This window comes from Acanthopagrus latus, chromosome 4, assembly GCF_904848185.1.
Source record: "Acanthopagrus latus isolate v.2019 chromosome 4, fAcaLat1.1, whole genome shotgun sequence".
NCBI classification, from domain to species: Eukaryota; Metazoa; Chordata; class Actinopteri; order Spariformes; family Sparidae; genus Acanthopagrus; species Acanthopagrus latus.
The window spans coordinates 30,978,426-30,991,149 of record NC_051042.1 but is presented as its reverse complement, the minus strand read 5'-3'; the positions used below and the strand labels follow the sequence as shown (position 1 = coordinate 30,991,149).

Here is a 12,724-nt window from a genome sequence, read left to right as displayed (position 1 = left end):
AGACGGAGCGGTCCAGCCAAACGAGACAGCACAGTGGAAGCTCTCAGTACAAAAACAAAAATGGCCTCTGATACACACATTCCAGCAGAGACAAAGGGACACTGAAAAGTACATGGACAGCAAGACAACACACCCATGCACATGTACATCTGCACAGTGAAAGCCAATCCGTGTAGCACAGTTGAGGTAAGATGCAGTCGAATACGCCGGGGTTTCTGTCGTAATAATACCCATGTCATCGAGAAATCCTGAATTCTTCCTCTACACAGAGACGGCGGGAAAAAAAAACCTCCAACGGGTCAAAGGGCAGTTGTTTTTTTTTCTTTTGGCACACAGTAAAAAGGTTGTTTTTCTGTCCTCACAGCTAATGACACTGTTGTCAAAATCAACAGATGCGAAAGTGACTGTGTATATGCCTGCTGTGAGTAGCTAAAGTGCTCCTTGGACATGTTGCGACATGTTTTGTAAGGTGATGGTGAAAATAAGGAGTTGCTAAAAATTCGATATCCATGTGAGAAACGAAAAAAGAAAGAAAAAGAAAATAAATCACAGCAGACATTTAACTGAGATCTGTTTTGAAGGATTTTTAAGCTTATGAGTTTGATTAAGAAAATAACACTTGTACAGATTTTTTTTTTTCCCCCCCAGATTGAAACTTTCGGGTGATTTCAGCTGAAATTAAAACACTTCCAACATGATATGAAGGTGAGTGGAGGAGGAACAAAAAAGGTAAGTGAGGCTGTGTGTGAGTTGTGCACTGGGGGGTGGAAACATGGCAGACAGAGAATCTACAGCTTCAGTGACATTCATTAGCTGCCCAAGTTATTGCTGACATATCCAACGTATGATCTGCAAAGCATAAGTGTCAACGAACCTGTAAAAGTACTGACTATTTACAAGAGAAACCAAAGTGTTTTTGTCAAGTGTCATTCGCCCCAAACCCCCAACAATCAAAATATATTAATAGTACAGCTCAACGAGCATGTTGATGTAGTTTCACTTTTTTAATAAAATTAAATCCTGACATAATTACAATAATGCCTTTTTTTGTTGCAATTGTACATAATTGTGTGGTACAAGTTCACAGAGTTCAGAAATCTACTAAAGTCTGACATGCAAAATGTCTCAAAACAAGACTGTACCTTGTGAACAAAAAACTGAAATTTTATTTCAGTTCCTTTGAAGTCAGTTTTTCCTTTTTTTTTTTTTTTTTTAGTTTTTTTTTAAGGTTTTTGTAGTCAACAACATTTTAGTTAGTTCTTATATTTACATGTAAAGAAATCGCAACATAAGTGCTGGAAAATCCATATATATGTGAATATATGTTTACATTTCTAGGCGATACATAAATAAATTTATAATTATATATTCATCGGATCAGTCCTCGTCACTGGAGTCTGAGTCATCTGAGGAGGAAGAAGAGCTCCCAGACTCGGATGAAGACGACTCGGCTTTCCCCGAACCTTCAGGACCACTGTTTTCTTTTTGTTCTGCTGACTCTTCCTCCTCCTCCTCCTCCTCTTCCTCTTCTTCGTCCAAAGCCTCTTCCAGCTCCTCTTCGTCCTCCTCTCCGTCCTTCTCCGCCGCCGGCCGCTTTGTCTCCTGCGTCGTTGACTGGGAGAGGGCGGGCGGAGGAGGAGGAGGATCAGCAGGAAGGGTCGGGTCACTGTTTGAGCTCTGCTGCTGTGCGGCAGACACAGGAAGGTTAAGGCCTGGAGTGAGAAGCATCCCTGGGTAAAGCATACTGGAGAGTAACAAGGGGTTAAGAGACAGTTGGTGACTGGAGGCTGCAGACGCAGCTGAAGCACTTTGTGGGGCGGTGGCGGAGGAAGCGGAGCTGGAAGTGGAGGAAGGAATCGTGTTCAAGCCCTCTGTCCTTTCTCCTTTGGTGTCTGAAGTGTGAGGGGGGGCCTTAGAGGCAGATGGCTCTCCTGCTACACCGCTGCCGGTTACCTTCTTCTTCTCCTCAGAGCCTCCTGTGCTCTCCTGAGCAGGCTTCCCGAGCAAGCTGCTCATGCCCAGCAGGTTTGGCAATCCAGCCATACCAGACAGCATCATGGGAAACATGGCGGCTAAGTTACTTGCTGCCAGGTTGCTAGCGTCGGATGGGAGCCCCATCAGGCCTGCGGTGAGCTGCAGGGACTGTAAGCTCTGGAGGTTTTGCTGGAAGGCCTGCAGGCTGGTCAGGTCCATACCAGAGAGGAGGCCGTTGGCCAGCAGGGGGTTCAGACCCAGGGCGGAGGCGGCCTGGTTAGGTGCTGCTGCTGCCGCCGCCGCCGTCGCCTTGGCCAGAGGATTCTTAGGCCGACGTCCACGCCGGCTCACCTCCTCAGGAACGATGGGTCCCGTCAGGATTCTGTCAAACATGCTCTCTGGGAGGTAACCCTGGAAGATGAAATGCAAGGTTAGACATTTTACTCACACAGCTATAGATGATCAGTACAAATATCACAGGACATGTTACAACAACCATGTACTCTCTTTAGTAATGAGAGAGGCCTGTAAGTCATCCTGGAACAGTTCCAGGTCTAGCTTCACTAGTGGCTTGTAGGAGGCCATGAGGTGCATCAGGTTGTGATTTTATCTCTTTTGCTGCACTGTGCACACATAGAAGTCTAAATAAAAAAAAGTCAAGACTCAAGAAATGAATCGAAAATCCACACTGAGCATTTTAAGCATGTGAAGTGTGGTGATGACATCACCCACGCTCGGCGTCGCAGCAGCAACGGCCGACATGGCGGATTGTACGGTCTCAATCCCACCCATCAGCTCAGTACCGGCAGTGTGAGCACTGTATGTGACATGGCGGTGACATGGCCAGGATTAAACCAGGATTAAGATAAATGCAGCTCTCTTCTTGCTGCTCTGCCTTCCTGTCTGCCCGGGCTGGAGCGAGCTCCCTAATTCAAGCCGACTGTCCAATTCAGCCACGTTGCAATGAAGCAGAGCAAACTGCGCTCCATACGGGCACGCTGACCGTTCGCCAGAGCCGTTCATCTGTCTTGTTGGCTCGAGACCTCTTGTTTCCCGTAATGATTGATAGAAGAAAAGGTTAACTTGTCCTGTCCCTCCTGGTCCTCTCTCTGACGCTCACACCGGCTCACTGATAGAGTCTCCATATGTCCACTTTTATGTGCGAAATAGGAACTCCAGCTCTGCGGCAGTATTCCAGGTACTTGTCACGGTACTTCAAAACTATCCAAATAAATAGTTCTACACTTCCTCTGAAGTAGTTTCTGCTGGTGTACCTTATAAAATAGCAACTGACGGTGCATCTGTTCTAATACATGTAGTTTTGATATGAATGATGCGTTACTCTGTGACTCACCGACTGTTTCACGACATCGGCCCATTCAGGTGGGACTCCGTATTCGGGGTTCTCCTGAAGGAACCGGCACAGATCCTTCAGAGGAGGAGCAAAGGCTCCACCGACCTGCAGAGTAGATCACAGGAAACATGAACCCGTGTGCACAACACGCAAGATAGATATTTTAATAATATACCAAAAATATCTCTTTAAGATGAGGTGAGTATGATTTTTGTGTGCCATTTTTAAGAAAGCATCTGAAGACGTACTACACGAAAGAACCACACTGAACACAAACACACCTTGCGTGCATTTCTCCTGTTGATGATCTGGACCCTCTCCTCTCCTGTGAGGCTGTTCACGTCGATCTTGTTGGGGTTTCTGCAGCGGTGCCGCTTCTGTTTGGGCCGACCGTCCTGGAAGTGGAACTGCATTTGCATCTTATTTACCCCCTAGACAGGAAATGAAACATTTTTCAGTGTAAAATAAAAAAATATCTAACTGCACAAACAATCATAAACCAAAAAAAAAAATCCACATACAGGGATAAATGCTCCAGTGTCTGCCACGAAGCCTGGGTGCTCTCTCAGCCACTGCTCCAGATCTTTCCTCCTGGGAGCGTCGTCCCCAGCGAGCCGGGTGCCATCTTTGAGGTTGATGACGGGGACCCTGCTCTCCGTGTCCCCGGGGATCTGACTGGAGCTCTGGCTGTAGCCCGGTGCAGGGGCCACAGCCATGCCCACCTGACCAATACCACCCCAACCTGCAGGCAGCTGCTGATGGATGAGCACACAAAACAGTGTTTTATGTTATTTAGAGTACAGCTCATTATACATGGAACCTGCTTTTGTGAGGATCAGAAGACAAGTGCTCACCTGATCAGGAGCAGCAGGGACTCGATTCCTGTTCATGAATAACAGGTCCATCCCCTCCACGTTCTTCCTCCGTCCCCTTCGCTTCTTGACCACAGGCTGACCGTCCAGTGCTCCATTCAACCTCATCTGACCGGAGAGATCTTGAGGCACTGAGTGAGAAAACAGCCAGTTAGCTGTGAACTATCAAGTCTGTCTCAAAGTGAAATGAAGCTTTGAGATAAATCTGGAAATATTTACACTTTAACTTTCTGACTTAAATCAGCTTTTACAGATTTCCATCTCTGGTTTACTGATTCTTTTATGGAAGGTTCAGATGATACAATTTAAAGCCAACCAACACCTTTTATTCCTTAACTATCTGTACAAAAAAATAGACTTTGCTGCCATCTAGTGGCAGCAAAGGTAAACAGGATGGCCTCATCTCAACACTCTTCAGGCATGGTTGAGTTTTGTATAAACACACCGGTCTGGTAGCTGCACTGAGGCTTGGTGATGTCGGCCAGGCCCGTGTCCGAGGCGCTCTGCAGCTCGTGAAGCCGGACCAGGTACTGCTGCTCCTCCGACTCCAGCGGCCTCTTCAGAGGTAGACCTTGTTTCTGGAAGGTCAGCTTGAGACCTCCCTCCTGCTACATGCACAGACAAACAAAGGTGTTAGATAAATGTAGGCCGATGTATAGTGACAGAAAAAAACTAATTATAACCAAGGAGAACCTGTGGCTTAATTATCTTTAATCCCCTTTAGGATGGTTTATTATATTTGGGCCTTTTTCTGACGATCCAGTGATTTAAGGATTTAAGGACCTGGTAGGTATGTTGAATTTAAACTATGTAACATAAAATCATCTCGCTTAGAAGAATTCTTTACAGAAAATATCTACAATATCATATTTATAAATCTAAGTATTTTCTTGTTAGTACTGGGACATGTAGACACACAGTGGGTAGTGGCTAGCAGGGCAGCGGGTGAAGACTTTTTCATAGTTTGGACTGTGTTGGGAAGCCATGCCAAAGAGATAGCTGCTGTCAGCGTATAACAACTTTAAAAAGGTAACAAGCAGCAGGTGTCGTGCTGGTAAAAAAAATAAATAAATAAATACAATTTTGGAAAAGATCCTGGTCAAAAAAGCAACACGAAAGCAAGATGCAAATATTAAGCCTGTCAAGTTAATTGCCACATTGCCAAGAAGCATATTAAAAAAAAACACCCACAGTTAGGGTCTCCATTTCAATCAGATTATAAGCAAGACCTCTTCAGCAACGAGAGGCTGCAAACTGAACCTTATTATATTCTCATGACTGAGTGATTTGTGCTCATGTAATCACAGCCTCAGAGCCCAATTCAAATTGAGTGTGTGGGAAAGAAAAAAAAAAAAGAGAGAGGAAGGCTGCTATTAAATTAATCTCTCCTGCCAGGCAGTCAAAACCGCTAATCATCCCCAAAGGAAAGAAGGAGGAAAAAACCAGAGAAACATGCTGAACACGGCAGCTAGCAACCGGTCATGGCAGCAGAAGTGGAAGGGGTCCTATGATTAGGGCGAAGCGGAGGGAGGAGGGGGGAAGAATGGAGAAATGAACATACATCGTTGAGTTTTACTGAGAACTCCTTGTTTTCTGCAACATGCTTGGTCACCTTTGACCCCTGTGGCGAGGCAGAGGGGTCCTCGCACAGGCTGTTGGCATTGTCCAGCAGCTTGGTGGTGTAGAAGGAAGCCACCGCGCCTCCGGGCTCGTAGACCCGACGTGTTCCGGGCCACTTGCCCTTTAGCACCGCCTGGCAGATGCTGTCCAGGCGGTTGATGATCACACGGTCCTAAATTAACATCAGCACAGAGGATTAGCAAACTCAGTATTGTTTCGCTTCTAATTACAACTATGCTGCAGGTTTTCACATTTAGATTTACAAATTCTATCATCACGAGACAAAAACGTGTCAACACCTACAGGGAAAAAGATGGAAGTTATAAAATGGCTTTCAGTGAGTGGATTTGCGCAGTAGTTCACCTTTGGCCAGTAGGATGCAGCGAGCATGTACCCTCCTCCCTGGAAAGGATGCGAGGAGTTGTTGGTGATGCCGTTTTCGGCCACGTGGGTGTCCTGCGTTTCATCCTGCGTTGTGCTCAGAGACGCCACACTGTCCTCGTCGAAGGCCTTGACACTCGCCACCGCAGGCACTGAGAAAACAAAGGACAGGAGACAAACATTAGAGACACACCCAAACCTTTTTAATGAGCACATTATTAATCAGTATATAACACGGTCCTCCGTGGCAAAGGGTTGAAAGAGCAGCAGAAAAACAATCAAATTATTCAGATATTTTACTTAATTTTAACTAGCTGGTTAGTAATTTGATGAAGTATGTCCAGACTTTTTTGTTTGATTCTGTTCGTTGTGTTACTCACCTTTCTTCTTCCCTTCCTCTCCCTCGCTTTCGCTGTCATCTGAAGAGGAGGAGGAGGACGACGATGACGAAGAGCCAGAGGAGCAAGATGAGGACGAGGAGGAGGAGCTGGATCCGGAATGTGACGAGGAAGAAGAGGATGAAGAAGAAGAAGAAGAGGAGCGCGATGAAGAGCTCGAGGAGGAGCCGTCTGAGTCGGACTCTGAGCCACGCCGGGCCTCCCTGCGGCTCCTCTTGCTCGCCTTCTTGGGTTTCCTCTCAGAGGAGTTGGGTGTGAGAGGTTTGGTTCGTGCTGCCACCATCTGCTTCTCGCTCTCCTTGACCTCAGTAACAGGCTTCTCCTCCAGACCTGTGGGAGTAGCTGGTGCTTGAGGAGGGCTCCATGTCTCCCCAGGCTTCTCCTTGCCCTCCTCCCCCTCTGAGGCTGGTTCCACCTTGGGTACAACCACACTGGGCTCCGAGTCTCTCTGGACAGGCGGAGGCAGTGGAGAGCCTGTCAATACTGAGCTGCTGGGCTGGCACTGAGGGTGTAGAAGCGGGGTGGATGTGTGTGACTGCTGCTGTGCAGCTTTAGTTTGGCTGTAGTTGCGCTGGGCAGCCATGAAGCTGAGCTCGGGGTCTCTGAGAATGTGGTAGTCTGTGCGGCTGACGCCGTGCTTAGCAGCTCCGATTAGCAGGTCGCGGTCATGGGTACCGGCTTCCCACCAGACGGGCAAGTCAGAGCTCATCTGGCACAGCGGCAGGCGCTCGTAGAGCAACGAATGGCGAAGGACTTGCTCTCTCACTTGGCGAAGCAACTCTACTCTGTACAGTGTACGAGACGCTCGCTCCTCAGTGATGGGCTGGATGTTCAGAGACGGGTCCACCGCAGAGTCTGCAACAAAGACCAAGAAGCAGGTGTGAGGGAAAGTGCAGAAGGGAGAGGAAATAAAGACAGGCACAACCCAAAGACCTGTTTGTGCCCGAGTTTAAACATCACGCTGTTTGTCTTTCCACAAATGATTAACCTTATCAGCCCCTCTGCCTCAGTCCTGCAGAGCCAGCTTGTTTACTAAGGTGCCACCGACCTCCCTCCAGAATAAAACCACTCACTGCCAAGAATGTGTGTAGTACATACTGCTGCACCTGAAGCTGCGTTAATAACATCATATTGAAAGAAGTGTCACCAGAGAGTACAAAACAGTGTGATGAGACTCACGCAAGTATAAATAGACAATATATCAAAAGATCCATCTCAGACACCAGTGCTGGACACACACATGACACAACATCCTCACTTATCTCACAAGCATCGATTCTTGTTGCGACCTCAGGATCTAACCGGGGAGCAGAGTGTGTGTGGGGGTGACCGCTCAAAGTCAAAAACAAAATGTCAATGTGGTTCAGACCTCCTCAGTTCAGGTGTATACAGATAAAGAGTGACTTCGTCTGTGTGTGTTCATGTGTTAAAGATGTCTGACCTCCCTCTTTGGGTGGCAGGCGACACACCCTTCGGCACATGGCGGTAAATGCACACAGGTACTTCTGCAGGCTCTCGTCGGTCTTCTTGTGCAGCCGAGCCATGGCCCTGAACTTGGTCCAGTCGAAGCGGCCGAGGTTCGGGTCAAACACGACACCAAAGGTGGAGACCACGCGGTAAAAGTCAGCCTCTTCTCGCCGGGTCCATCTGAGGAAGAGAGAGAGACTTGCACTGTAGAAACAATCATCATTTTCAATAATTTCTGCTGCATTATATTCTCACTAAATGTTCTTCCAGACTGCTCAAAACCTCCGAGGGCCAATTTATTCTGCGACCGAACATCAATCTGCTCTGTGTTCTGACCTTTGCTGGCGTTCAATCTTAGCAGCCATCTTGGGGTTGAGGGTGTCGTTGAGCGTGGCGGGCAGCGGGCAGAGTGGAGCAGACAGCACCATGGTCTGCTGGGACTGAGACTGAGTCTGGTGGATCTGGAGGATCTGCCGGCTCTTAGTGAAGCGCTGGGAGGCCGTGATGAGACGCCTCAGCCGGGCTGTCAGCACCGAGGACGAGGGCCAGTAGATGGTTTCACCTTCTGTCAGTGGTACTGCGTCTGGATCGGAGTAACAGACAACACGAAGAATATTCAAGTTCCAAAAATCACTGGAACATTTACATACAGTGATCCAGATTTCTCCCACCTGCAGGAAGCCTGCATTTAATGATAATCGGCTGAGGATTACAAGCGTCTAATACTCACCTCCGGCGTTGTCAGTGACAACCAAGTCTCCAGGGGAAGAGGCGTCATCCTGCGTGAGAAGAGACTGTATGTTTATGGCAGGGTTAATACATAATATGCTTCATCATAAACACTAACATGTGCCTTAGATTCATGTGTCCTGACCTCCATGTCGTCCTTCAGCAGGGCCGGAGCGGGCTTGTACTCTGGATCGTCCACATCCCTACGCACAGAGTTAAAGTTCTGGTCATGTTCCAGTTGCCGACACAATTTCAAAAACAAATCTAAACTTGAGAACATAAAAAAAGGGGCACATCATGTTTTTCAGGCTCGGCAGTGGTGTGATGAACCCACCCGTCCATGAAATCATTGCCTCTCTGTTCAGCGGCGATGGCCTTCTCATCGGGTCGTCCCACGCGCTCTATGAAGCACAAGGTCGGGTCGGCACGAATCGTGTTGTACTTCTCATAACCTGAGAGTGCACGGGAGGGAAACCAAACACCGGAGTTAGTTCAGGATAATGCATGGAAACTTTTAGATTAGGGACCAGGCAACATACACAAGCTGGAGGATTTCCCACAATCACCTGGTGTCAATGGAAAACACACACACAAAACATGCAACGTGGTGACGTCAAAACGATCAGCTATCACAATGTTTTCCAGACTGGAGGTAATCAATGTTTCATGTCTGGTACTGACTGTTCTCCCCTCTGTGTAGCGATCACAGACACTTCAGATGTACTAGTTGAGTTAAACTTTAGCTCCGTCGCACACGTTTCTCCTTTTGGATTATCGAGCTGAGGTTCTTCCTCACCGTGCTTATAGATGCCCAGCAGCAGACACTTGTCAGCGATGGCATCCCACCACAAGGCTGGCAGCTCCGAGTGGTCAGGATCTGGCACCCAGATCTTTATCTCACTGAAGAGAAAGGAAGGAGGGGGGCGCAGGTTTGGAAACAAAACATGTCAGTGAAGCTTTGTCACTTCACAGATATCCAACACTGTGACTGCTGTTTGAGTCTAGACACAGTTCCTCTATTGCAACATTGCGTGAGAACCAAGAAAACCTGTGAAAATGTACCGCAGCAAGAAGCCCTGGAACTCAAGACCCCGAGACTTTTATTATTTCATCTGACACAGGGTCATCTGTCGGGTCCTCTGTATATCATAATATACTGTAGAGTCATAATGTTAATCAGGAGTCTCCATGTTTTATTAACTAATTCACAGATTATAATCACAATTAACTGATTTATCATTTAGTCATTCAAATGTAAATAAAAATGAAAATGCTCATCAAAGTGATGTTTTTAAATGGTTTCTTTGTGTCCAACCAACAGTCGACAACACAGAGACTCTTCATCCGCTACCATAAAAGACAGAGACCAATGAATCATCACATTTACTTAAACTGTATTATTATCAAAATCGATTCTCTCCTCCGACTGCTCGATTAATTGACTGATCTCAGCAGAATTTACCGTTAGCGCTAAAGACTTCAAACTGCTCCTGCATTAAAAGCTTTTATTGTGATACAACATAATGAGACTGAATAAAAGCCTCTTTAAAGTTTAGATGGTGATTTCCATGTCAACCTCTTTCGACAGCGCTGTATGATCAAAAAGACAGAAAAAAAAAACAAACTTCCCATCTTCACCAGCGGGTGGAGCTCTACCACCTTCTAATACGTTGAGCTGAGCGGTTAGTTCTTGCTTCAACAGGTTGATACAATATGCTAATGACTCTGCTCAAAGCCCAAGGAGGAAATAAACATCTAAGGCGGGAATTTCACGTTGATATGGATACTAGGATGTTGCCAGTACTGTTGTATTAAAGCTGCTAAATCCACCTCACCCTCCGTGTGCACCATAAATCCAGCTATTTCATTATCTGAGCAGGACAGGAGTAGAACTACACTTAGGCACCGTCTGCTGCGTCATGGGAAATATTTTATATTCGTCGAAACTCAGGGTTTAAAGAGACTCGAGCAGCAGACAATGTAGCGTACGTGAGGTAAGGTTAACGTCCGAGTAGCTCACCTGGAGTCCGCGCCGTCCAGCACCTTCTGGGCCTGGCTTCCTATCACCTCTTGTTTCAGGTAGTAGAGCATTCTGACCCTGAGCAGCACCCTGCGCAGAGAAAACCCACTGGTCACAAAAAAGCCCTGACCACGCACAAACGCTAGAGCGAGCAGAACCAACACACACACACACACACACACACACACACACACACACACACACACACACACACACACACACACACACACACACACACACACACACACACACACACACACACACACACAAACACACAGACAGCAACCTGTTGAACACAATGCAAATGAGGGAAATCACCCACAATTCAGCTGTAAACCTGAAAGTTGACTGCTGTACACTCCAGCAATGAAAAAAATTAATTTATCTATAACATGTGCTTATATTCTAAGACGTGTGTGTGTGTGTGTGTGTGTGTGTGTGTTCAGCTAAACATGCAACATACACACTACACCCGATGGACAGATTAGGTGAATGTCTGTTACACCAAAGTCCATGTCACGGTATTGATCTGGCAGGGAGGAGTCGTGAGCGGCTCGACTCGGCGAACAGTCCCTCTCGAGCCGTCATGTGGTCGTGCTCTGGCACCAGATGAAGGCTGGGAAGCCGAGGCTGACAAGGTAGAGAGAGGCTGACTCACAGGGGAGACATTAGCTCTGTGATGCATGATCACACATCGCAGCCAGCAGGCTTTTTGAGCGACAGTGAAGTGCTGGGAACTGTGGTGTGCCAGGCGCTAACGTCTGGTACGCCTTGAGATCTTTTTTTTTTTTTTTTTTTTTTGCTTAATGTAGAAAAAGCTGTTCTGTGTAATCATTTTCTGTCTGAACACAGAATTATTTTCTTGTTGCAAAACATGCAGCACGGAAAGTTTCAGGGACTGCTTTGCATGAGAGGGGAAATTTTCTGAGGGGGATTTTTACCTTTTTTGCTCTGGAGTTATTATCTGTCTTACAGTTATTATTTACAGAATGGTTACAGCCACTACACTACACCGACAGTGTCAACTGAGTGCAGACATACAGAAAAGCTTGATGTGTAAATCTGAATGACGTCATTTAACCCTTGCAATTAAAACAACCGACTATTAGCAGCATTATCAAGCAACCTGTTGCTAAATTACTCATGTTTTCAACACTATTTGTCTCCTGGTTCTTCTTCTTATTCTGTTTCGAAGCTTTCAAACGAAGTAGACCGTATCACAGTTTTTCCTAGCAAGGTCTTTATCTTTCAGCCAGTTTTTAAAACAAATTACCACTAAAGACTTCAATATTAATCTCTCACTATCTATCACTTTCAGTGGCCTCTTCTCCTGCCAAAAGCTCCTCCACAGTGCTGCTCTTCCTTCAAGAGCGCTGAGAGTTGTGAGCCGCCACTATGAAGTACAACACGCTGGGCTATCCATCTTTATCACCATGTAATTTAGCTAAATACGGTTATAAATGAGCCCAAAATCCTTCCCCGATGCACCGCGCTTCGAGATCTGTCCGTCTGTCTGAGTGATGGATATCTGTGCTGACCAGAGTGGACTTGTAGCTCTGATAAATCAAAGTCTTGAACTTCCTCCCCACCTCCTCGCCTCCACCCTCCATCCTCCTGTGTGACTGGACCCGCCCAGGAGCAGCTGCCGCTTCCTCTGCCTGTCAGCACAACCCTTCATCACTCTCCTCCCAAGCCTTTGTTAGTCTGTGTGTGTGTGAGTGTGTGTGTGTGTGTGTGCGTGCGATGCCGGTTCGCTGGCAGAGAGGCGCTGCAGAGGATCTCGGCACAAGTCGCACACAGTCTTTTTTTTTTTTTTTCCCTCCCCGAAAGCAAATAAGCCAAGTATGCATGACATGAGTGGCATGCAAAGAATCCCTCATGGGCTGTTCACACAAAACAATCCATCAGA

At 46.9% G+C, this 12,724-nt stretch overlaps 1 protein-coding gene across 7 annotated transcripts in view; it reads right to left on the bottom strand.

Annotated features, from left to right (window-relative positions):
* Positions 1 to 499: 499 nt before the first annotated feature.
* The window catches only part of chd9 (chromodomain helicase DNA binding protein 9), a 70,040-nt gene continuing 57,815 nt past the window's right edge, over positions 500 to 12,724 (bottom strand). For 5 of the 7 annotated variants that reach the window (XM_037094349.1, XM_037094348.1, XM_037094354.1 and 2 more), the window contains 16 exons: positions 10,816 to 10,905; positions 9,592 to 9,695; positions 9,130 to 9,247; positions 8,941 to 8,998; positions 8,797 to 8,845; positions 8,403 to 8,649; positions 8,041 to 8,246; positions 6,582 to 7,454; positions 6,184 to 6,353; positions 5,762 to 5,992; positions 4,646 to 4,808; positions 4,183 to 4,331; positions 3,850 to 4,083; positions 3,610 to 3,759; positions 3,329 to 3,433; positions 500 to 2,385 (listed from right to left, as the gene is read on the bottom strand). In XM_037094349.1, coding sequence (XP_036950244.1) covers positions 1,378 to 2,385; positions 3,329 to 3,433; positions 3,610 to 3,759; positions 3,850 to 4,083; positions 4,183 to 4,331; positions 4,646 to 4,808; positions 5,762 to 5,992; positions 6,184 to 6,353; positions 6,582 to 7,454; positions 8,041 to 8,246; positions 8,403 to 8,649; positions 8,797 to 8,845; positions 8,941 to 8,998; positions 9,130 to 9,247; positions 9,592 to 9,695; positions 10,816 to 10,905 — 3,955 coding nt within the window. In that variant the 3' untranslated portion in view covers positions 500 to 1,377. The remainder of the gene's footprint in view (positions 2,386 to 3,328; positions 3,434 to 3,609; positions 3,760 to 3,849; positions 4,084 to 4,182; positions 4,332 to 4,645; positions 4,809 to 5,761; positions 5,993 to 6,183; positions 6,354 to 6,581; positions 7,455 to 8,040; positions 8,247 to 8,402; positions 8,650 to 8,796; positions 8,846 to 8,940; positions 8,999 to 9,129; positions 9,248 to 9,591; positions 9,696 to 10,815; positions 10,906 to 12,724) is intronic. The other 2 variants (XM_037094350.1, XM_037094351.1) reach the window with 2 other exon arrangements.